Source organism: Lissotriton helveticus, chromosome 3_2 (genome assembly GCF_964261635.1).
Source record: "Lissotriton helveticus chromosome 3_2, aLisHel1.1, whole genome shotgun sequence".
Classification (NCBI taxonomy): domain Eukaryota; kingdom Metazoa; phylum Chordata; class Amphibia; order Caudata; family Salamandridae; genus Lissotriton; species Lissotriton helveticus.
In genome coordinates, this window is record NC_136062.1 from 246,174,947 (window position 1) to 246,201,720 (window position 26,774).

Here is a 26,774-nt window from a genome sequence, read left to right on the forward strand (position 1 = left end):
ATTCTAGAGTATCAATGTTTTACTGTCCCGCCATGGCACACATGTTGCTTCTAAAGGTAACAGCCGTGTTCAAACCTTAAAACAAAGAGACACTAAGTACAATGTTATTCGATGCCAGATCTGGTGGCTTAGCGGACTAATGCATTTACTAAAGTGGCCTGTGTTTGACCTCATGGCCACAGGTTCAAATCCTGGTGGGTCCACTCATCCTTCTGAGGTCGATAAAATGAGTACCATTGAGTTGGATAACAATAAACATCTGTTATTCAGCACCAAGATGCCCTTTGAGTGAACGTGTGCTTTATAAATACACATGTTGTGTTGTGGTATGGTATTCTAAGGTGTCTACTCACTGCTTATGTTCATGTGTTTAACCGGTTTGATATTGCGTAGGATCATTATGTTTAGGTGTCAGCCTTTTTTCTTAATTCTGTTTTTATTATTTTAATATATATAGTACATGCTTGGTGTGTTTGTGTGAATTATTTTGAATGGTGAGTGGAGGAGTGCAATAATGAGTCAGTTAATGGGTGAATGAATGGACGAGTACAAGTATGAGGGACAGGGTACATGGCGGGCGAGTCATAATTGAGTGCCTGAAGAGACACTTTGAATTATAACACAGACTTGTTGCATTGCCAATGGTTATTTCGGTTGAATATACCACATTGCTGATTGGGAAAGCTCATACTCACTCTTCAGTCCTTCCAATCACCTTCCCCCACCCCCCATCCTCCCATTTGATTGGCTAAGATATGCCAGTATCAGCGGGGTTTTCTTTCCACATATACAAGTCTGAAAATCATAGAATTAAAGTACAGTTTCTTTTTATTCAACACATAAAAACAAAGCTGCGACTTGGACTGCAGTCTCAGCGGGTTCACTTTCTGCAGGTAAGACAACAGGAGATATTCAGTCCTCTGGCTCCATGGAGAGCTCAGTGTCGGTTCCTTCCCAAGGGGGCAGGTGTGGGCTGATGTGGGGTATTGATGGCACTAGGAAGAGGTGGGAGGGTGAAGCAAAAGGAATAAATCCCACTGTGGTGGGACTCAACTACCACAACAGCAGCCAGCGTGCTGCACTCTTCCCCCACTAAAGGCCCAGTGTTTGAGATGTTCAACTGGGGCACCTAACCACTCACAGCTCATTTCACACAAATCTGGATTAAAGACAGTAAGGTAATGGAGTCCACAATAGTTAGGTGCCAGAGAGGAGTGTTTACACCAGGTGGGCCTTTGAACCCCCTGTGGGCCGCTGTAGCACATGTTAGGAAGCCAGAGCATTGGTGTAGGTTGTTCTGATGATCAGAAGGTATAAGAACCTTTCTTCCATCAGGGGCACATTTATCTTGGGTACTGTGAGTTCCTTCAAAGAGATCTCGGTTACACATATGAGTCATAGGCTTAGCCACAAGTAGCTTCATCACCTTACATCCCGGTGAAGGGGTCACACTCAGGCTTAGCAACTTGGTAACATCCCTGCTCTGTAAATTGGCTACACCATTGCTCAGTGGCCTGGCTACCTGTCAGCCCAGTGACTTGGCCACATTTCTATTAAGTGACTTAATAATACTCCTGTTCAGTAGCCTGGCCATAGCGGTCAATGACTAACTGGCCCATGTTGGTGACGGTGTGGCTTTGCCCCAGGCAAAGTGGCTTGACCACATCGCTTTTTAGTGACTCAGACTAGTGTTTAGTGTTTTGGCCACAATCCTGCTCTTTGACTCATAGTCACCTCTTCTTACTGACTTGGTCCCACCTTTGCTTGGTGACACCGCTACACTTGTACTTAGGGACTGGACTGTACATCAGTTTAGTTACTTGGCTACCTAGTTTCTATGTGACGTGGACAAGTCCCCTCCCCTTTGATCTCTCCACACCCATTCTGTGTGAATTGGTCTCACCTCTGTTCACTAATATGGCTGTACTTGTTTCGAGACTTGGTTAAACCAGTCCTCAGTTACTTCAGTTACTACGCCGCACATGATACGGCCATGCCCCTGCTTAGTGACTTCTCAATACCTCTGCTTAGGTATGTCATCACATCCAGTCTTACTGATTTGGCCAAGTGCCTTCTCAGTAGTTTTGCTATCTTTCTGATCTATGACTTGGCAACGCAGCTGCTCAATGGCATGACCCTACTCATGCTTAATGACGTCTTGTGACCATTAGCTTGGTTAGACTTATGCCCAGTGGATTAGCCACAGCACTGCCAGTGACTTAGACACGCCCCTCCTCAGTGAATAAGCCACACTCCTGCTAGGTGACCTGGCCACACCCCTGTTCAGGTACTTGGCAAAATTCCTGCTAGGTGACATGGTCAAAATCTTACTTAATGACTTGGTAAATCAATCGACAAACCACTGGGCCCCAATTGTATTCAGCTACTTGGCCACACCCTTGTTTAATTACCCCTTAATGACTTGGTCTCATCACTGCTGAATTATCCCTTAGTGACTTGGTCTCATCACTGCTGAATTAACCCTTAGTGACTTGGTCTCATCACTGCTAAATTACCCCTTAGTGACTTGGTCCCATCCCTGCTGCATTGCCTGCTCAGTGAATTGGCCCCGCCCCTGCTAAAATCTAGCTAGAACTGAATGTTTAGAGACCAGACCATCTGAAGATGTACTGTCCAATAATTAAATCTGGCCTGCTTCATGAATCAGGACCTCGTATGTAATCCAGTAATCAGCGTAGCTTTCTAGTGGCCCAGTATTAAGAGACTAAAGGTAATCCCCTCCTCAAGGTTTTCAAACTCACCTTAAAGAGTATCCAGTCTTGATATCCCTGTGTTCCCCTTCACATGGAAACTATCTGTATTTAAGGAGGAAGACTGAACCAATGCTCACAGAGTCATGCTCTGTTACAACAGTAACAAAGAGAAATGACTAACAGTAAGTTAGTGACACCATGATCCTCAGCTGATGGGGCTTAAAATGACATGGTTATCAATTAACATGTCACAAAATTAGGCTAAGCATTGAGGTGGGGTGGACTGTTACTAACCTCTCTGAACTTCATGTTATGTTAAGGATTGACTTTCACAGTGTCACGTGCAGCAGCAGGCTGCTTCAGAGAACTCAGACTGCCAGAGAGACTGCCTTGTGCTTGACAGCAATAATGCTGGAAAATGGTGATCATAGATAGTTCTAGGAATCGCCTGTTGATGACGACCCACGATCATCAGCTTAATCTGAATGCAAACTAGTAGGGCCAACTGGCCCTTCTGGCTTGGTAGAGAGTTTGACTCCAGAATGGGGTAAGAATTGTGGAAGGGTGTCACAGCAGATACAGTAGACTTTTGTAATACATTATTGGGAAGACAAAACAAACTCGTGGGATGGGTCTCACTTTATGACAGGGGAGGTCTATCGGGGTGATTACTTTAGTGGTAGGACAGTCACATGGCTTAGATTCCATCTACACCTCCAAAATGATTGAGCTTGGTCAAGTTATAAGAAGTCACTTTCCCTCACACTGGACACAGGAAGTGGGCTCCTAGGGAGAGCACGTTTCTGAGCTGACTGCGGAGGGTCACATAGGTGACAACAGGGTTCACATGACGTCTACCGCTGAGAGCAGAGTCACATGACTGCACACTTCTCAGCCGACTGCTTGATGTCCTCTATTGTTGACTGTGCTTTGTCCTTCAGCGAGTCGAGGTCCAAATTCTGCATGCTGGTCAGTTGGCCGATGACGGAGTGGTCCTCTTCCTCCTCATCCTCTTCGATCATCTTGGCCAGCTCTTTCGGGAGCTCCACGTCACCCCCAGCTAACTGGATCTGGGCCTCATCTTGCTCACTCTAGAAAAGAGAAGAGTGATGGCAGCCTTCAGTGAAACATAAGATATGCACATTTAGTGAGAAAGAAAGAGGAGAATAGATGAGAGTATTGTACGGTAAGGTCACGGAGAGGAGAATGGCACTAAAGGAAGGAGCGAAAAGGAGAAAATAAGGGGTACAAGATGAGGAGAGGAGAAATGAGAGAACAGCAGTAGAGAGAGGTGGAAAGTAGGGGGAAACAAGAAGCCGGTATGAGGGAAGGGGAAGGGACGAGGATCAGAGCAGGGGAGAGGGGAGGGAAGTAAGGGGGAGACAAGAAAGCGATGTGGCAAAAGAGAGTGAAGAGGAAGCGTAGGGGAAGAAACAAGAAGTGGGCAAGAGAGGGATTCCAAAAGGAAGAGGAGAGGAGAAGAGCAAGAAAAGATGCAAGGTGGAAGGAGGGAGGTACTGAGGTCAAGGAAATGTTAGTATCAGCAGATGATCTGTAAAACATCAAGTTGGATCCCATGCAGAGGAGGTTAGATGGGGAGAGGTTAGGCCATTTGTATAAGGAAGAATGCAGTGGTATGTGGATGAATGCGTGGCAGTGATGCGCTAGATGTATGTTATCATGCTGGGCATTGGGGCTTGTATGTAGTTTAATTAATTCTGTGCTAAACAACCAAGTTCTCGTGGGGTACGATCTGCGAATAGCCGGAATAATCAGGACCAGATGTACCTAACTTTTTAGTCATCACAGACCCTTGATTTGCAAAATCAGAGGGATTGCAACTGCAGAAAAAGTTATTAGCTATGTATTAACCCCGTTTTAGAGTAGGTGATGTCTAACCACTCCTAAAAAGTGCTTCGAAATGTATAGCTAATGGCAGTTTGTTGGCATGCCTCATCTCAAATAGGTACTGTATTCAAATCAAATCAAAATAAGCTTTATTCGGTTTCTTTTGTTTAAAACCATAAAAGCAGCAAGTGAAAATACATACATGTATAAATGACTCAGCATATCATGTACAAAATAAGAAGGATCCAACTATTAAAAACAAACTAATTTGACAATGTACGTGCAAAATCGAAAAAGGGTAGATGGTTAGTGGCACAAAGTTCTTATAAACCCCTTTCACCAAGAATTGTGGTTCAATGTCATTTGCCTTAGGGAAGGATGGAGTCGGGGGCCAGGATAGAAATCATACAGGTCCCAGATGCAAATGGGGCCATCTCCCTCTTTTGGCAGGGAAGATCGCAGATAGGGGACAATGTTCATACTCTTGAATTTAATTAAAATCAGGTCGCCCGGGATGTCTTTGGGCGACGTACCTAGCCACCCCACCCTCCTGACACTCAGGATTCCACCATCTAAAACAGATGGCAATGGTCTGTTTTGTTGTAGCCAGGAAATGGTTTTGTTTAACAGGTCTTGATGAGTTTCAAATTTACTCTGCCTAGATGCAGGGACCCCAGAGAGAACAGCCACGTAGGGGGCGGCTTCTGGAGGTAAGTTAATCCGAAGTGCGGTCCTGGGAACTCTATGGGGTACAGGTACGGAGTTAAAAGTAATATTCCGGCTTCTTGGATTAGGTATAGACATAAGGGGTTCAAGAGTTTGAGCTTTCGTACTTGTCGTAGGCTTGAGCTTTTCATTTTTGCTGGAGAGAATGGGGTGGATGGGTGTAGCAGTTTTTTCCGTTGGAGTATAGTTCCTTAGTATTGTATTTTCAATACTGGTCAACCTGTCTCCCAGGGCGTTGATTTTTGTGACCAGGGGTGATAAAGCAGATATTAACAGTTGCTCGATCTGGGCCAGTAAGGTCAATTGAAGTGGTGATACGGAGTCAGGTATTCTGTTCACGGCCTCAATCGGCAATAATAAAGGTGGGTTGGAGGGAGATAATGAGGGGCTAGTGCACATTTTGTCGGCATTAGGTGAATTCTCAGTGTCAATGTCTTTTTCCTCATCAGCATCTCTACCCACTATAGGGGGGGTAGATACATCCTGGGCGTAGTTCGTACCACACAAGGCATTCAGCTCCTCCCAGATGGACATGTTGAGAGGAAATCAGAGAAACTGTACAATGTGAGATCAATAAGAAGGATAAATAAAACAACTCGATACCTCCTCCTTCGTTGAAGCCAAATGGGGAGGCCCGTCCCGGCCTCCTCGTGCCTCTGAGGGCCACAGAGGGCCCGCCCTTTGCCCGGGCTTAGCGACGCGGGGGCTCGCGCTGACCTTGAGCGCACCTCCGGGGGCGGGACAGGATGCACGCCTTCCTAGGCGCAAGCGGTGCTGGGGGATGTAGTCCCCGGTCTGCCGCCTCGCCGCGGTGGTTGAGAAGCGGCAGGCAGCAGGGAGGCAGAGAGCCTGGTGAGTGTTGCAGCAATGCAGCGCAGGGGCTGCGGTGGTCGAAGAGCCCAAATGAAGACCTCCCAGGTCAGTGTCAGCCCAAGTCCCCCGCTCCCCCGGGGCTTGCGCTGACCTTAAGCGCACCTCCGGGGGCGGGACAGGATGCACGCCTTCCTAGGCGCAAGCGGTGCTGGGGGATGTAGTCCCCGGTCTGCCGCCTCGCCGCGGTGGTTGAGAAGCGGCAGGCAGCAGGGAAGTAGAGAGCCTGGTGAGTGTTGCAGCAATGCAGCGCAGGGGCTGCGGTGGACGAAGAGCCCAAATGAAGACCTCCCAGGTCAGTGTCAGCCCAAGTCCCCGTACCGTATTCATCAACAATTTGAGACCAGAATTTTGGTTGCAAACTATTAATCAATTACTACCACGTTGGAGTGCTAAGTGATTCTCACAACATGCAACTGGGGAATAGGTATACATTGGGTCCATCTCCCACACTCCAAGATATCAAACTTACCAGTACCAGCTGGGCATTTTTGCAAGTTTCAAATATGAAATCCTCCAAAAGGGGGGGTGGGGGAGTGGTATGGCCTGGTATATGGTATATCTGCACACCAGAAAGGCTACACGTGATGTGACATTACTCCTTATTAGAACATTGGAATGTTGGAAGTTCCATTGAAAACAATAGAGTAGCTCCGGGCTTATAATTGCTGGTATAAGCCCGGAGCTCCAACATTCCAATGTTTCTTTGTACACAGCTCTGCCTGTGAACAAAGGCTTCAGGGAGCCTGAGGGGATTTCAATACCCTCACGCTCCCTGAAGGCTTTGTTTTATTTATTAGAACATTCTGCCCTCTAGTGGCAGAATGTTCTAATAGCCTTATGGCCCTTCGTAGCAGGGCTATACCGGTTATTAAAGTCCCACTGCCTTGTTAAATTTCCTCGCCTTTAGCTCGGGCCTTTAATGCTGCAGTGGACCTTTAATATCCGGTATAGCGGGCTATAAGGCTATAATCTAACCTCTTGAAGAATGTTGGTAATGAGTCCTAGTGTTCCACATCTGTGCTAAAATTTACGAATGTTGGTCTTGAATCCTAGTGCCGCACACTAGCTTGTGCTTCAATTTAAGAATCGTATCCGAATGTAGCCCTTTCAGAAATTGGCGCGCTGAAGGCCAGAAATCACACATTGTTGGCGAAAACTGTCAACAAAGAGTTTGCCAAACAAACCAATGTAGGATAACTTCATTCTTGGCAGTATACCTCCTCAATGACACGGTGCAGAACCGAATATCAAGAAATGGATCTACAACCAATGAAAATCCACAAGCACAAATTAGGCAGGTAATGAGGGGTCAGAGACAAGGTTACGAACGGGAATTGTCCAAATATTTAATGGCAACAATATGAGACCTGAATCTGAGATCGGTCATCTAAGTAGTTCTTCTATCAAACGGCATGAATTCACCTATGCACAGTCAACATCCACTGGCGGAATCTGCCTACTATGCCAAGGAGACCCTGCACATTGCAAAGTCAGACAGCCTCTTCTTCCAAAGCCCGAGGGAACATTAAAATAACTAGAGAGCTGTACCAAGAACATGCACAGAAGTAAACTGCACCACCACTGGGGGAAATAAGCATAATGTAGATGGCAATACAGAGGGTTTGCTGAGGCTGAGTGTAGGAATCTGGATGGTAGGCAATGAAGCAGTCACTCTTAAAGATAGGTTGGTGTTTATGAAAAGCCATATGGTACACACATAGGGGCTTATCAAACAACGCTAGCTAATAGAAATCAGTGAAGAGCTGAGAGATAAAAGGAGGTGGAAGAGCATGCCAGTAAGCACAACATCAGGCACAGTTTTGTATTAATTGCAGGCATTGGATAAGCTGAGTCCTTGAACCTAACTTCAAATAATTGCAATATTTTATGCAAGACATGATTATGGACTTGTGACAGCTGGACGGGAGGAGAGGAAAGCTCACGGTAGAGGAAAACTCAGAGAAGATGAAAACTGTTGTATAGGGTTCTTAGATAAAAAAGCAATACGAGGAAAAAATCTTGATTTGATTCGAGAATGATCAAAAATGGAGTCCTGATTTTAGCTGCTTTTACTGGGATAGAGGAGCCTAGCCCAGTTGGCAGCGAAGGAGAAGACCGATCCCGAGCCGCAGATTCAAAGATCAGGACATCTGTTTTGTGGCTGTTGAGCTTGAGTAAAAGTCAGTTTTCATCTATAGAGTGGATATACAGACTCAAAACTTCAGTTGCGCAATGTCCATAGCATCGACAAAGCGAATGATAATGTGGGTGTCATCAACGTAGGTCATAAGAGAGAAGCCAAACCGTCAAACCAAGGGAGTAAAAGAAAAAAATGGAACACCTTGAGGTCTGTCAGTCAAAGATGTGAGGCAGGTGTGAGCACTGCTGTACATGCCACCTTGTTATAGGAGATGCATAATCACAGCATGGATACTGTGTCAAAAGCAGCACTGAGCTGTGAGAGGATCAAGGCAGCCCCGCTGTCTCAGTACAGGATATGCTGAGCCTTATGCTACATGTAGAGGGAAAAGCAAGATTGAGTTGGGTCCTAGACATTATTATCCTTAGCAACAGGTGAGGTTTGTCGATTGACTTCTTTCGCAAGGAATTTGGAAGGAAAAGCAAGCAGCGATATAGGATGGAAATGACTTATTAATGTCAATGACATAGCACTATAATGGCCGCTTTCCATTCTGAGGAGTCCTGGGCAGTGGAGAGAAGGATTTCAAAGTGAAGTGATTGCAGTACTGATGATATCAAGCGCCTTGGTTAGAGCATGGACAGGGCCGGAGTCCAAAGGAGAGGCAGGGACGTCCACTACAAGAGAGCTGAGCATAGTAGAAGTTCTAAAGATGTTGTGACTTTTAGGGTGGGTCAGAAGAGCCAAATTAAGATCATTCTCAACACTTTTGTCCCAAAAGAATTCCAAAAGGGCACAGCAGAGGTCGCTGGGAGCCTGACCGAAGTTGAGTATGATGGGGCGCAAAGAGTTCCCTGACAATATTGAAGAGGTCATCGACTTGCTCGCTGACTCGACCTTAAAAGCAAAGTAGGCCAACAGGGCGTTAGTGATCAAACTTTTATAGGATTTAAAGGGTCCATCCAACGAATGATCTCACATTATATCCCAAGCAGATATCATGATGCCAAGGAACATTCTTAAATGCATATTAGAACATTAGAAAGTGGCGAGCTCCATTGAAGAAAATGGAGTAGCTCCGGGCTTATAATAGCTGGTGTAAGTCCAGAGCGCCAACATTCCAATGTTTGCCTTTGTGTTTCTCGCTTTTTAATTTAGAGCATTCTACCCTTAGTGGGTGGAATGTTCTATTAGCCTTATAGCCCTTCTTCCTCGGGCTATACCAGTTGTTAAAGGCCCTCGCCATTGTTATAGTCCCTCGTCTGCAGCTCAGGCCTATCACTCGGATTCATTGACCTTTAACAACTGGTTTCGCCCTTGGCAGCGGGTTATAAGGCTATATTGTTGCTTATTCTTAGAGATGCATATGCTGGGTCAGAACAGAGAATGTTTTACCTCTACACTAGAGGACCCCTTTAATGCTCCTCACAATGGTTCACCATGCTGCTGTCTCCTCTCAGTAGAACTTCTTGCATTGAGACAAAACACCCAGAAATCAGGTGAGAGACAATAACCTACCAGGGGTGCTGCATACATTCTAAAGAAGGTTTCCAGATCATCATTAAATGACACACAGTCACATATAGTAAAATAGGAAAGACCAGAGAACACTGGATTCCTTTAGTTCTACATGGCTACAAATCCATCCACGCTAAAGAGTGGAAACTGTTATCAAAACCAGACTGAACCGAGTGACTAGAGTTTAAGCTCCAGAACCCTGACTCATCCAGTCCATTGATGGGTTAGGAAAACGAGTTTTAAATATAAAAAAGTCTAGATCGAACATTGAGCATATTGTGAAGTAAAGACAGGAATATGTACATATACGTAGAGGGAGGGAGCTAGGCATCACAAACAGGAGTATGCCAAAATGTCTATACATTCAGGAAATAAGAGTAAATGACATAAGATCAGAAACAGACTTCATTCGCAAAGCAGAAAGTGCAACTAAACACTTCAGAAATCACCCACCTCGGTGACAAGAAAGATTGATAGGAGCAAGTGAAAACCGAAAAACAGTAGGCAAAAACCCAACTCTCCCTTCATAAGTAGTAAAATGGTGTAGTGCAGCACCTCATCAGAGCTGCAATCAGCATCAGAAAAACTACTGCATTGTGGCAAGAAGTACTTCACAGCTCTTTATAACAAGCATTTGCAATGCAATAGGTCTCGCATTTACGCAAGTTTAATCTATTGGCATTCTAAATGACAATGCCTTTTACTTATGTTTTAAAAACTAAAACAAAAATAAAAGGCGTTGTTATTTGCAATGTCAATAGCTCAAACGTGCGTACATGCGAGACCTATTGTATTGCAAATGCTTGTTGGATTTATTTTTAACAAGAAAATCCTCATGTAATTTTATTTCTCAAAACTTCATTGGATGGTAATGGGAAGTTTCAAAATCTGGATGTCTAGAGCGGATCAAAGAAAAGCCTTGAGTGATCACTGTAATGCCATCTCCTCCATTTTGATGGTGAATGGTGGATGCTGCATAACCTTTCCATTAGTCTTCAAACAGAGTCAGAGCATCTACCGGTGAAAATTAATATGGTTAAATATAGCGCGTTGGGGCTTTGATCCAATTGATTTAATGTGATCTAACCTCACAGAAGCTGGCTTGTCAAGGCGCTTCGAAAAATGTGATCTTATGGAGCGCACATATTTCGAAGGTTAAAAGCAGTGCAAATCATGCAAGGTAATATCGCATACAGAGGTGAAGGCTTTCAGGCACTGAACTGAAGGTTGTCATATAGTGCATAGAGGCCGGTACCAAGAGGCACTGAAAGGGAGCTGCTCTTAGAGAGCACCAGAGGCAGTTTTCTAGACATTGCAGTGAACATGGTATTATACAGAGTGCCAGACATAGGGGTTTTAGGCACCGTCATTACTCTGATTCCATATATATGCACACATGCGGGGACTTCAGGCCACTGAATGAGCCGAGTATAGCTTCTAGGCACAACTGGGGCGTTGGACATAACCAAGCCAGGGGGCTCTCAGGTGGCAACCGGGGATGGCGAAGAATAGAGGCGCACACTGGTGCAGAGCGAAGGTCCGAGATAACGGGGTTACAGATTGGGATTCAGAGCAGACGAAGGGTCTTAGAGCGTGACATGAGCACGACACGCGGAGTGAGGATCTGCACATTTGTACATGAATATCCCATGAACTGTGTTTGAAGTTCTTTGCTGCTATGTTTTGTGACACATACTGACGGCTAAGGTGCTAAACTGCCCCTCATACTGCCCCCGACACCTGTACCCTAACCAGTGCCAGCCCGCCATTCTGTACCCACCTGTCCTCTCTCTCCCAAAGCTGAACTTGCTAAGCTGCCCCCGACCTGAGCCCACAGCCCCTTCTCGGTGCCATAACCTCATGAAAACCCCTGGCCATCTCCACCCCTTGGCAAAAAGGTAAGCTTTCCCATTGAAGTGGCGAACACCCTTAGCGAAACCTCCCCCCCCCCATGAACAGCTGGTGACTGGAGCTACGTTAGTGTCTGTGCAAAAATGACCACCTGGGGGTGTTTAGTTACTGAAAGGACACTCCTGAAGTTGCACCCTTCCCACGGGGTCTGCGCTCAGCCTGTCTTCTTAGATGTGACTTCCTCTACATTCCCCCAAACTGCCCTTCTCAGAGGTGCATGCCCCTTAACGCCCCATTTTGCGACCCTGCACCAAACTTCCATCTCAGGTAGGCGTGAGCCCACTGTCGTGCCTACTCCCAAACTGCCTCCGATGACGGGGCCTGCTCCTACAGCGCCCCCTCATATGTTCTGCTGAACTCTTCCCCATCTGTTGGACTCCAGCTCCAAAATGCCATGGATGCAGTTCTTTAAGACAGTTCTTTCCCACTGAAAACGAACCCCCAGTTGGCGGTGTCTCGGTCCCTCGTCAGCGTGTCCTCTCTAGAATCCAGGGGTGGACATGCCCCTATTACTATCTGGCAGGCGTCAGTCACACTGCCCGGTGGGATCCGCCGGTTTAACCCTTCTGGCGCTGCCCTCTTCCGAACGGCAGCGTCTTTGGTGGCGCGCTCTCCCCACTGACCATTCCATGTGTGCCTCATCGACAGAGGCTCAGCCTTTCGGGCTTACCATGCAGTGTCATTGGGAAGGGTTTGAAAGCTCGAGAAAAACCCTTTTCCACAGGCGGTTTTCCCTTCTTGCCATGCTGGGTCTGATGTGTATAGTTTTGCGTGCCAGCAGGGCACCAAGATGTAAACAGAGCGCCTGTGCGCCGAGAGATTCATTGGCTGCGGGATGAGAGTTCTGTCTCCCCCCCGAACCCTCTGTTGACCCCCCCGTTTTTCATTGCCGCTTGAAGGGCCTGAGTAGTAAGAAATATAGAGAAATGTGTGCGTGTCAAATTGAATGCATGCATTCAGGCACCTATATATCCTTTAACTGGTTTGTTTTACAGAGAGTGCAACAAAAATAGAGGGAGAAGATTTGCACATTTTACATGTGCAAATATAAGTTTTGAACTTCGCCTACGGGACCACAATACCTTAAAAACACTCTGACGAATGTGCTCTAAAATTCAGATATTTTTTGATGCAGCAAAAGGCCATCCTCTAAAGAGCGTTTTGTCAGTCCCGCCTATCAGAGATTGTTGACAGAGACTGCGCCCAAAGAGCTTTGAGAAACAATAAATATAATGGAACCGCAGCAACACCAGGCGAAGGTCAGTGCTGAGGGTTGGGGAATCACTTTCCAGCCTATTTCGGCAAAACGTACTGTGCTTAGCTGAGCTATGAGCGCCGTTCACCTTCCCTCCCTGCAGAAGCGAAGGAACCTTAGTATAAAGAGAGAGCAGGAAAAGAGAGACAACGAGAGAGAGCTGACTAGAGAGAGTGAGTGAGAGAGAAACATGGAGAAAGATAGAGATGAATAGAGAGGAAGAGAGACAGTGACTGAGAATGGGACAGGGAGAAAGAGAGATAATGATAGATAAAGAGAGTGGAAGAGAACCAGGCATGTAAAGTGACAGAAATGGGAGGGAGAGTAATACAGACAGATTGACAGAGCGACAGGGTGAGAGAGACAGCAGGAAAGAGAAAAAGAGAGAACGAGAGATATGGGTAGATAAACAGAGAAATAGAGACTGACTTATAGATTGACAGAGACCGAGGGACACAGATAGAAGAAGAGAACAAGCGCGCGGTGGGAGCGTATGAGCGCGCGGTGGGAGCGTGTGAGGCAGAGAGGAGACGCCATGCACGTGCATATCCCATGTCCGTGCGCGCACATGGTTTGTCTCCCTTCACGCACCAAACTGACAAAATAGTCTTGCGAAGGCGAAGCAGCGCATGCGCTGCGTTCGCTAGGCGAGACCTAAAAATGGTGACCACTTGGCCACGAATAATAACAGTAGTGTCTAGTAAGAAGCCGCCTGGAGGAGACATTACACCACCCTTTGTAGGAGAATTGAGACATACATAAATGGCAAATACATCCTGCATTGGAGCCAAAAAGTATTTCTCATCAGCCAGAGGATAACCAGGCAAAAGTACACCCCATCATCGTTAACAAAAAACATATTTCCACAGAGAACATGATGATAAAATATGCGCCTACTCTGTCCGCTCCCACGTGGCTGGTGACTCACTCTGGACACAGAGCTTTGCAGTGAAAGTGATGTGGAAGGAAGCTGTGTGATATAATCACATACAGGGGGGGCTCCTCCGTTTGAGCGGAGGAGCGACGCCCCACTAACCAAAATGCCCAAAATGCTCAGAGATGAGAAAAATAAAAAGGCAAGAAAGTTAATTTATTGCCATTTTATTTTTCATTCTCCCTGTCCCAAATCGAGTGTCAGGACGGGGCGGCGGGGCTTGCTCTATGGTAGTAGCAGGGAGGAGGGTGGGTGGCCTGAGTCCTTTTCAAAGTGCGCGTGTTCCTTTGGGTCTTGCGATGGCCAGCCAGACATGCACACTTTGGAAGCTCCCTCTAACCCAGCTTTCTTAAGACAGCTGGGTGAGAGCAAGTGCAGGGCTTGTGTCCTCGGGAGCGGCAAGAGAGACCGCTCCCTCCAGTCCTGGTGCTGCTGTCATGCAGCATGAGGGCAGCACCAGGATTGGTTAGGAGAGTTGTCGGGAGTCCCGTTTTGGAGGAAAACACGAGAAGATGTAGACCGGACAGAAGCCCAGAGGACGTGTGTCCAGGTAAGTGTTTTTTTATTTATTTCTAATTTAATGTTACCCCACCCACCACCCATTTTCCTGCCGCACCACCCTCTAGTGGTGCCAGCCGCGACTGTAGTCAGTGACCTAGGGAAGGTGTCTTGGGCCACAGTGCAAGGAAGAAAGTAGGCAACACTGGCCGGTTTTTGAAGTGAAATACAGCAATAATCAGGGTTCAGTGGGCCCCTCATTTCTTTGAGCTCCGGTGCCACTGCATCTGCTGCACCAATGGAAGCTCCAAAGAAAGGTCCACTGCTACAACTCATGCTGGCATTATGTGTCTTTATTATCTGCATTACTAAACCAGTCTTCTGTCAGTGACGTCTGGGGCCCCAGTAAACATCCAAGAGCAAATGATGTGGGAATAATATAAAAAAGGGTCACTTTAACACCGCCAATGACATCCTTCGAACACAACTAGTGGGCGCCCTAATAGAACACGAATCTGGATAAATCTCAATGATGCAACAAGTTCAAGGCCCTGCACACCCACCAAACGAGTCGACCAATCCCCTTTCAGCAGACAAAAGCCTCTGAATCATCTATTCTATTGAAAGAAAGTAACCAAAGATACACCTCCCACGGGGACAACCCACTGCAGACAGATGTGGGCACCGCTGTAGGACCTCCGCAGAGGCCGGTGTGAGGTGGGATCCTTACCTTGGGCAGCCGGTACTTGTCCCTGAAGTGCCCCCTTAGTGTGGCTCTCTCCGCTTTTCGCTGGGTGAACTGGGCATCTCTCTCCATCCTGTGAAGAAAAGAAACACTCTTACTTGGGATCATGGGAACTTGGCTCATTCCAAAGTGTCCTTCTTTCAAATCGTTAACCTGATGGCTGTTTACATTAAAGGAATCAGCGCACCCCGTGCAATTGGAGTACATTTTCGACCTTCTGCCTTTAGCAAAATGTTTGTCTGTTCTAATTTTAGCGTGATGTGTTGTGTGAGAGGATGGGGGACAGATTTAACTTTCCAGATCGAGGTACAAACGACTGAAAAGTAATAAATCGAACCCGAAAATGTACGTTATGATACTGTTAACAAATGTATCCGTTAGCCGATTTAAGCACTTACATGGTTATCCTGCTGCTATTATTATTCACAGTTCTTTTCTTATTCATTCTGATGTGTTATTATTCATAACTTAAACATAGAGCTTTAGATGCTATGTCCCAGTGTGTCATGGTTTCCTTGCAGACTGATGTAAATATATTTGAGCAGTACCAGTAAATGATCATGCACGTTAGTTACTTGAATTTTGAACATCCGATCTTGTTCTCCTTTCGGACACATTATAGTGTCTCCTATAAATCCTCTAAGATGCAAATGCATTATAGCAAATGCTTGAGCCTGTGGCAGTTGTCTGCTGCCAGTAGGTGGGCTTGGATTTGTTTGAGGTTAATCTTTTAATTTCTGCTTTATTAATAGTGATATCAACCAGTGTGGAAATTTACAGCAGATGCATTTGGATCTTTATAGCAATAAATGTGCTGTTAAGACAAAAAAAAAACCAGAAAAAAAACAACTTTCCAGATCGAGAGCTATCTAGGATACAATATGCCAGCAGTACTCTCTACTAGCCACTCTGTGGCTTTCACATCACACTGCAAGCCAGTGACATCTTAAAGATTTTGGGGGCCCCGGGCCAAACATAATTTGGGGCCTCCTGCTCAAAACAACTCTGAATATATTATCCATTTTCAGCTCATTCACACCCTCAGCAACTAGGGTCTGATCATTGACAACCCTCTTTGTTGACCCCCAAATCTTTAAGGGTTCCCCAATCCTTCAGGAGACCCCATTTAGAGCAAAGCCTTTTAATAATTTTGAGATACTGGAGACATGGGAACCCACTTCATGTTGTGCAGGTGGCCCCATCATGTTTGCTTTATGCCACTGGCTTGGACTATTTGGGAGATCAAAAGGCCAGTATATTAGTAGTCCATGCCCCAACAGCAGGGACAGGCAAGGCTCAACAGGCAGAACACTTAACAAATATTACAGCATTAACTAAACTTGTATTTGTTGCAGCAGCTGCTACATGAAACTTACAAGTCATTTCACTGTTGCCACACAGACAGCCGCAAACCCAGGGGGAAGATGTGGCACTTCGGAACATCGGCCATACAGTAAGTGACAACACCACAGCCAAGGGGAGCACCCAGAAATGATGGGAAGAGGGGTCAATTATCCTAATGTGCCGGGTTGGACCGCCAATTCGTTGTTGGGTGGTCTCATTCACACTTTAAAGGCAACCAGTCGTCCGATCGACCACCAACATAATTAGGTCTGTGCTCGAGAGAAATCCACCATGATAATAAACAAATACACATATGTTACTCCTAAAGAATCAACACATTCTTTATCATCTTACATGCACGTGGGTTGGTCTGCCCATTTGCTTTTCTAGGCTTGTTTTTGCACCGCCGTCTTCTCTGATTTACTGAACTCAATTGCTAATAAGCCTGCAGGATCTTCTCACTGGTATCTGCCACTGTTATAATATGAACATAAGTGCAGGGGTTGCTCCTCCGCTAAGACGGAGGAGCGTTGCCCCACTGCTTTTCAGCACTGCAAAAAAAGAAATATAAAATGATAATAACACGATGTTATTTAATTATATTTTTCCGTGCTGAGGCAGTTTGGGGTGGCAGGGCGGGGCTGGCTGGGCAGAGCAGGGAGGAGGAGTGGTGACTACACCTTAAGTGCGCATGACTGTTTGGCCAGCAGTCTTGGGCCGGCTAAACAGTCAAGCGCACTGTACATGTTCTCCACTGGCTGTATTGAACATGCCCAACCTCCCAGTCCCCGTCTAAGCGCCCAATCACAGTCCTCGAGCCAATCACAATGCTGCATTTCAGTGTTGTGATTGGCTTAGGGGAGCCTCGATGCTTCCTGCTTTCTTTTCACACAAGGAAGAGGACGGAGAGGATGGAGGAGAGGCGGCGCCGGCAAGCAGATAAGTGACTTTTTTAACCTACCCCGCCCCACTACTGTTGCCAGGGAGCAGCTGCCACTGCATCAATGGGTGTTTGTAAAACTCACGTTCACCCAGACGGGTATTGTGGCGCTCAGTAAAAGATGGTCATTGTGTTCCAACTGAATGGTACCCATTTTATCAACCTAGGAAGAATGAAATTCTGGGTGGACCCACTGGGAGTCTTGTAACCATAAGGCCAAACACATGTCTATCTACAGTACTTTCACTCCTGCACTGGATGCATTAGTTCACTGGCCCACCAGGTCTACCATACATGTAAACAAAACTGTGTGTAATTTTCTTATTACAGTCTAGCTGTTATTGCAGAAGGCGTAAATACTGTTTGACCTTAAAATCCAGCCGGGTAGGCTACTGGTGTGAGTACAATTACTGCCAATGTTAAAATGCATTACTGCAGTGGTAATTGGATTACTTGCAGCAATCCATTACAGAAATACGGCTGCAAATAGGATCAGTTGAGAGCCATCCTTAAATAACCAATCCACAGAGGTTGAGGCCTTAGTACTATGCGGCTACTGAACACTGAGCCAATAATGTTGGAGTCCTTTGTTCTGCAGGGACCCTGAAATTGACATTTATCTGTGACTGTTGGTATTGTGTGTTTCCAGGTGGCAACTTGTATCCTCAGCAGTATTTGCTTCCCTGTTAAGTGCATGGAAATATGCGTCAGCTAGCTGCATTATATAACACTCTCTGGTAATTCAATCAATCAATCAATCAAGCGGCTTGTAAAGCACGACTACTCACTCGTAAGATTCTCAAGGCGCTGGTACTGATTCCATGGATGCATTTGTGTTCCCCATGATTGCAACGGCGCTGTAATTTATGGGCAGTGATTACCTTCATGTAATGAGTGCCATGGCAGCCCAATACTTGCTGCAGGGAAGCCGGCAGTGTGACAAACAGCTGCCTGAGCTGAAGACCATCTGCCATTTCAAGATTTGGAGCAAAGCCTTGACTGTCCTCCCTTCTTTCAACTTCCTATTCTTAAAGCACTCATTCGCCGCTAGGGGGACCTTTAATGCAGGAGCTGCTGGTACCAGTCCAGGGACACAGGACCGAGCTGTGGGCAATTCCCGGCGATGAGACCTATGGAGCCCGGGAAGCGGAGAGGTTTTACGGAATGGGCAAAGTCAGCAGCAGCCCAGGGCCCCAACCCTCCTGAGGGCTCCCCAGTAAAGTGATAACCATGGGTATAAAAAAATGGAGTACTTTTTAATTTCCTTCAAAAAGAAGAAAGTTTCCCAAAAAACCAGAAAGGACTGGGAATTTTACAATGACAAAAACAAGATTCCTTTCTGTGTTATCCCATCCCTTTGTGACCTATAGGCCTACACACAGAATCCCGCTAATCGTACTTCGTAGTGACACAGATTATTGATTTTACAAGACACTGGAATTACTTATATCTCTCAAATTTTTATTTTTATATATAAAAAGATTTATGGTGGTTAAAATACATTCATACATATTTGGCAAAACATGTTACATTTATATTCTCAAGTCAGTGCTTTTCGTTTCCTATACAATTCATTTGCAATACAAGACTTTGAGATAATCCTTCAGTAATGAAAAATTGTATTGACATAAATCATAAATCATAAAATAAATACAGTTTTTACAATCAAACAAAATTAAAAACTGTACCTGTTTTTAATTTTGTTTGATTGTAAAAACTGTATTTATTTTACGATTTATGTCAAAACAATTTTTCATTACTGAAGGATTATCTCAAAGTCTTGTATTGCAAATGAATTGTATAGGAAACGAAAAGCACTGACTTGAGAATATAAATGTAACATGTTTTGCCAAATATGTATGAATGTATTTTAACCACCATAAATCTTTTTATATATAAAAATAAAAATTTGAGAGATATAAGTAATTCCAGTGTCTTGTAAGATCAATAATCTGTGTCACTACGAAGTACGATTAGCGGGATTCTGTGTGTAGGCCTATAGGTCACAAAGGGATGGAATAACACAGAAAGGAATCTTGTTTTTGTCATTGTAAAATTCCCAGTCCTTTCTGTTTTTTTGGGAAACTCTCTTCTTTTTGAAGGAAATTAAAAAGTACTCCATTTTTTTATACCCATGGTTATCACTTTACTGGGGAGCCCTCAGGAGGGTTGGGGCCCTGGGCTGCTACTGACTTTACCCATTCCGTAAAACCTCTCTGCTTCCCGGGCTCCATAGGTCTCATCGCCGGGAATTGCCAAAAATTGTTTTGACATAAATCATAAAATAAATACAGTTTTTACAATCAAACAAAATTAAAAACTGTTTGATTGTAAAAACTGTATTTATTTTATGATTTATGTCAAAACAATTTTTCATTACTGAAGGATTATCTCAAAGTCTTGTATTGCAAATGAATTGTATAGGAAACGAAAAGCACTGACTTGAGAATATAAATGTAACATGTTTTGCCAAATATGTATGAATGTATTTTAACCACCATAAATCTTTTTATATATAAAAATAAAAATTTGAGAGATATAAGTAATTCCAGTGTCTTGTAAGATCAATAATCTGTGTCACTACGAAGTACGATTAGCGGGATTCTGTGTGTAGGCCTATAGGTCACAAAGGGATGGAATAACACAGAAAGGAATCTTGTTTTTGTCATTGTAAAATTCCCAGTCCTTTCTGTTTTTTTGGGAAACTCTCTTCTTTTTGAAGGAAATTAAAAAGTACTCCATTTTTTTATACCCATGGTTATCACTTTACTGGGGAGCCCTCAGGAGGGTTGGGGCCCTGGGCTGCTACTGACTTTACCCATTCCGTAAAACCTCTCTGCTTCCCGGGCTCCATAGGTCTCATCGCCGGGAATTGCCAAAAATTGTTTTGACATAAATCATAAAATAAATACAGTTTTTACAATCAAACAAAATTAAAAACTGTTTGATTGTAAAAACTGTATTTATTTTATGATTTATGTCAAAACAATTTTTCATTACTGAAGGATTATCTCAAAGTCTAGTATTGCAAATGAATTGTATAGGAAACGAAAAGCACTGACTCGAGAATATAAATGTAACATGTTTTGCCAAATAAGTATGAATGTACTTTTTAATTTGGCAGCTGTCCCTGGCCATCTTTCACTCTAGTGCTCTCAGAGATCTGGTGGTAATTACATTACAAATTATGTTTCTGTGTCTCCTTACTTCACCTCAGTTGTTCTACCTCACCTCTCCCTTTAGTGCTTTCTCTGCCTCTCTCTACCTCTCCATGCACCAGTGCTTAATTTGTAAAATAAAAAAATAAAAAAGTGCCAAGGCCTTTGTCTGGAGGCCACTGCAGTTTGCACCATCCGTTGCCCCTACTAGCGCTGCGAATGACACAACTACTAACCATCACACTCCTATAAGGGTGACATTTTAGACTATTCCAAGCCCCCAACGCTATAAGAATGTCTTAGGTGGCACGCATTAGGCATTGTTAATGCATATTGTATTAATAAACAGCTGTTGTTGTGCTAATACCTAAATTAGGCAGACATCGCCACCGTGTGGCAGTCTGTCATAAGTGCTGACAAATAATAGCTGGTGCTGGGCACTGGAAACCACAGGCTCAAATTAAGCACTGCCCTCACACTCTCTATCTCAAATTTCAATCTCACCTCTCTCAATACACCTCTCTCTACCCTACCTCTTTCTCACCACCTCACCTCTCTCTTTACCACTCCTTGTTTCAACCCCTATATTTGTCCCTCTCCCTCAGCCTATCCATCTATCTAACTTTCCTCTTTCAATTCCACCTCTACGCAACCTCATCCAGGTACTGCCCTTCACCCTCAAACTCACCTCTCTCCCTCACCTCTCACTACTTCATGTCTTTCACTACGTCACATCCCTCTCACTTCCTCATCTCTCACAACTCCTACCAATCTCTTTGTCACTAACTGACCGCTCAGTTCACATCACCATTCATTCACTACCTCACCTCTTTACATATCCTGTCTCCCTTTCTAATCTCTACCTCTGTTCCCTCCTCCTCACCCCTTGCATTACCTTACTCTTTCTTTACATTCCCCTTTCTAAGAGCTCTCTCAGCATCAACTCTATTTCAAAGCAGCCCCTCTCCACCACAACTCTCTCCCTCTTTCTCACCTCTGCATTTCATCTATTTCAGCTCTCCTCTATCTTTCTATCTTTCTTCTTTTTACCCGACTTTTCTTTTTATACTTCTTCCCATTTTTTTCCTTTCTCTGCCCCACCGCTCCTTATACCTTGTATCTTTTTATATATATATGTAGGTGGTATTTCTTCAGTGCCACCTAGCCAAGAGTGTGTGCACCATTATATGGGTCAAAGGCTAACATACAGTCAACGAGTGACTGTAACCAACTCTATGATTCTCTTACTCACTCACTTCTCTACAAGTCTGCCTCTGTCTCTACCTCTCTTTAATTCAACTCTCCTACCCTAACTCTCTCACTACTGCATCCCTCTCCCCTGCTCTACGACTCATTCTCTATATGCCTAGCTCTCTGTACCTCGTTATAAAATCTTGAATATGACTCATTACAACCCATACTAATACCACACATGCCATTACAACGCAGATATTACTACGCGTTAAAATTAAAACAACATGCCATTACATCACATGCTTTTACCACGCATATGCTTATACCATGCATACCATTACAAGGCAAAGGCATGCGTGGTAAAGCTATACTCATGGTAAAAGCATGCAATGTAAGTGACACTACCCTGTCTTGCCCTAAACCCCAATTAAGTACCCCTGCACGACCCTCCCTGACCCCCAGTACTCTCCCTACATTAAGACTACCCAGCACAACCCCCTGACACTACCCTAAACCCAACACTACCCTGCACTACACACACCACAGCACTACCCTAAACCCTAAAACACTACCTCCAGCACGACCCTCCTCAAACCCCCAGTCCAGTGCCTACACTCAAACAGTGCCCTGCACAACCCCCGACACTACCCTCAACCTTAAAACACTACCCTGCACTACACACACACCACAGCACTACCCTAAACCCTCAAAAACACTATCTCCAGCACGACCATCCCCCGACCCCCAGTCCGCTCTCTACACTGAAACACTACCCTGCATGACCCCCTGACACTACCCTAAACGCTAAAACCATACCCTGCACAACACACACACCACAGCACTACCCTAAACCATAAAACACTACCCCCAGCACGACCCTCCCCTGCCCCCGTCTGGTCCCTACACTGAAACACTACCCTGCTCAACCCTCCAACACTACCCTTAACCTTAAAACACTATCCTGCACTACACACACACCACAGCACTACCCTAAACCCTCGAAAACACTACCTCCAGCATGACCCTCCCCCGACCCCCAGTCTGATCCCTACACTTAAACACTACCCTGCCCAACCCCCCAACACCACCCTAAACCCTAAAAAAGTAACCCCCAGGCCCAATCCCCCTTACCTCTCTCTCCTCGTGGTTCCTGCCTCATGTCGTTGTGAGGAAACGGAAGAGCCTCAGTTTCCTCACAACGATGTGGATAGCCATTACATCGATTGCGTTGTAAAAGCGCATGCGATGTAATGACGGTTTAACAGCCACGTTTTAATGGCTGTTCACCTAAAATCTTACCTATCTCTCTAGCTCCCTTTTCGTCCCTATCTCCGTCCATGGTTCTGTATCTTTCTTTCAGGCTACCTCACGTTTTTCTCCTTAGCTTATGTCATTTTCTCTAGCTCCCTTCTCCTCTTATTGCCCCTCTGTGCCTACACCAATCTTTGTATCTCTTTGTCCCTCTCTAGTCTTCTATTCCCTCCCATTTCTCTAAGAATGCCAGATGAATCGGGTTTTTGTGATTATGAATAGCCTCTAATGAAAGCTACAATTTCAAGGGCTTTTTGCATAATTCCTTTTCTTTTTAACTTGATTTTGGAGCATTTTGGCTTGAGGATGGGAGACAGCTTGACTTTCAGATGTTTTGCCCCCTATGTTTCTGAACTATCTGCAATTAGTTTAATATATTTTACTCAGTTCAGGGCAGCACGGTCCCAAAATATGTTTTTCCCGTGTCCCCAATAAATCCTTAAAATGGCACCACAATGAATGTCAGCCCCTCGAGAGTTGCAGCGTGAACAAGGAAAATAATCTGGGATTCAACCACGTAGAGAGATGAACAATGTGCACAGTTGGCCTGATTTTCAACCTAGGTCTTACAGACATTATAGAAACCTGCAGCATGAGGGTCTTACCTCAAATATTGTTGGATAACTCTCTGATCCACATTCATCTCTCCTACTAGCAATTCAGCAGTACCTCACAAAGCAGGAGGGAGTTTCCCACTATGCCTGTTAGTTACACTAGATCAATTAGCAAAGTGAAATTTGGGGTAGACTTCAAAGCTGTGAAAATAGACTTACTAAATGGAACTGCGTCTGAAGCCTTGATTAAATTTTTTTACAGCAATATGTCTACCACGCTTAACATTTTGGCTCCATCCATTAAAAAAAAAGCCCTGGTTGAAGTTCCACAGCTTTGTACATCCGGACCTTGCGTAGATATTGTGGAATAACCAGGAGCTTGAAAGCTAATGGTTAAGACAATGACCTAGTAATATAAGATTCTCCATAAGACATGTGGAAGAGGCTACCGTACAATCGTGAGCAGAGACCAAAGGTCTACTTCGGATCACTGATACTACATCGACAGACAAAATATCGAGAGGACAAAATATAGAAGTAAAAATATTGACTGCAAAAATATCGACTTCCTATCTTCAAACAGGTAAGCACAAAAATATTGACTCCAAAATATCGAGTGTAAAAAATATAGACTGTCAAAATATCGATTTTTTTAAATGTCTTAAAAGTAAATTAAAAGTAATATAATAATAAATTTAATTAATTTAAACATATTTAAAATACTTAAAGAAACGTAAAATTGAGAAATAATGAATGTAACAAAAAAAATATAAATATTTTAAATACATATATATATATATGACTGGAATCTTTTCGACGAAAAGAAGAGAGGCCACACGGGGATACAGGAGCAGGTAACCATTTATTTCAAGGTCCAGGTAATGGCGGATGCATTTCGGCTTCCTCCTAAACGAAACAGCCCCAAATGATTATCCTCCTGTGACTGGATGTCTTGTAGGCACTAAGTTCCCTCCCCCTAATGCATTCAGCACAGCAGTTGTAGTCCGTGTTTTAGTATTACGGACTCAAAATCCCAGCATGCACCATCATGGCAGGTCCAGGTCGCTGGTGTGGGGGAGTGGAGAAAATGTAGTTTGGTGCCCACACAGGAGGGTGGGGTGATCGATTGTCGACGAAAATCACGGCGCCAGTCCTGTGTCCCCATGGACTGCAGCGCCCTTCATCCCAGGTCATATATACATATTATTTACAAAACATATACAATATTTTTACCTTAGGATAGCGTATGGGTAGAAATTACTATTCCCACTCCAAAGAGTGCAACAGTAGGGAAAGCGTTGGATAGCGTAGGGGTAAAAATTACTATTCTCACTCCAGCGAGTGCAACAGTAGGGAAAGCGTTGGATAGCGTAGGGGTAAAAATTACTATTCCCACTCCAAAGAGTGCAACAGTAGGGAAAGCGTTGGATACCGTAGGGGTAAAAATGACTATTCCAACTCCAGCGAGTGCAACAGTAGGGAAAGCTTTGGATAGCGTAGGGGTTTAAATTACTATTCCAATTCCAGTGAGTGTAACAGTAGGGTAAGCGTTGGATAGCGTACGGATAAAAATTACTATTCCAACTCCAGAGAGTGCAACAATAGGGAAAACATTGGATAGCGCAGGGGTAAAAATTACTATTACCACTCCAGAGAGTGCAACAGTAGGGAAAGCGTTGGATAGCCTAGGGGTAGAAATTACTATTCCCACTCCAGTGAGTGCAACAGTAGGGAAAGCGTTGGATAGCATAGGGGTAAAAATGACTATTCCCACTCCAGCGAGTGCAACAGTAGGGAAAGCGTTGGATAGCGTAGGGGTAAAAATTACTATTCCCACTCCAAAGAGTGCAACAGTAGGGAAAACGTTGGATAGCGTAGTTGAAAAAATTACTATTCCCACTCCAGCGAGTGCAACAGTAGTGAAAGCATTGGATCCGGTAGGGGTAAAAATTACTATTCCAACTCCAGCAAGTGCAACAGTAGGGAAAGTGTTGGATAGCGTAGGGGTAAAAATTACTATTCCCACTCCAGCGAATGTAACAGTAGGGAAAGCGTTGGATAGCGTAGGGGTAAAAATTACTATTCCCACTCCAGCGAGTGCAACAGTAGGGAAAGCGTTGGATAGCGTAGGGATAAAAATTACTATTCCCACTCCAGAGAGTGCAACAGTAGGGAAAGCGTTGGATAGCGTAGGGGTAAAAATTACTATTCCCACTCCAGAGAGTGCAACAGTAGGGAAAGCGTTGGATAGCGTAGGGGTAAAAATTACTATTCCCACTCCAGCGAATGCAACAGTAGGGAAAGCGTTGGATAGCGTAAGTGTAAAAATTACTATTCCCACTCCAGTGAGTGCAACACTAGGGAAAGCGTTGGATAGCGTAGGGGTAAAAATTACTATTCCCACTCCAGAGAGTGCAACAGTAGGAAAAGCGTTGGATAGCATAGGGGTAAATTTTAATATCCCCACTCTAGTGAAAATAAATTAATATAAATCACATAATTATAAATTAAACAATTTATACATTTTAATTACCACTTAATAATTAATTAATTACCAATTAAAAATTAATTAACAATTTATTTAAAATAAATACCAATTAATTAGTTATCATGTTTAAGTAATTATATTAAATTACTTCCCACCCTATTCCCCTATAAACCCACAACTCGCTACTAAAAATAAAATAATATTATTCACATAATTATCAATTAATCAAATAATAAAATGTAATTATCAATTAATTAATTACCAATTAAAAATTAATTGACAATGTATTCAAAATAAATACCAATCAATTAATTAATTAACATATTTAATTAATTATAATTAAATTACTTCCCACCTTATTCCCCTATAAACCCACAACCCGCTACAGAATTATATTACACAAAAAATAAAAATTAATATTAACTTACCCAAAATTCGATATTTTTGTTGTCTATATTATGTCAAGTCGATTCTATGTCCATTCTATATTTTTGATTCGATATTATGTCCATTCTATTCGATATTAAAATTTTCTAGTTGATATTTTGGTAGTCTATATTATGTCTAGTCGATATTATGTCCATTCTATATTTTTTACTCAATATTATGTCTAGTCGAAATTA

The 26,774-nt window shown here is 44.1% G+C and overlaps 1 protein-coding gene across 1 annotated transcript in view; it reads right to left on the reverse strand.

Annotated features, from left to right (window-relative positions):
- Positions 1 to 810: 810 nt before the first annotated feature.
- CPLX3 (complexin 3) overlaps positions 811 to 26,774 on the reverse strand; it is a 121,657-nt gene continuing 95,693 nt past the window's right edge. The window contains exons 2-3 of the mRNA XM_078685129.1: positions 15,148 to 15,235; positions 811 to 3,805 (exon numbers count right to left, since the gene is read on the reverse strand). Coding sequence (XP_078541255.1) covers positions 3,587 to 3,805; positions 15,148 to 15,235 — 307 coding nt within the window. The 3' untranslated portion in view covers positions 811 to 3,586. The remainder of the gene's footprint in view (positions 3,806 to 15,147; positions 15,236 to 26,774) is intronic.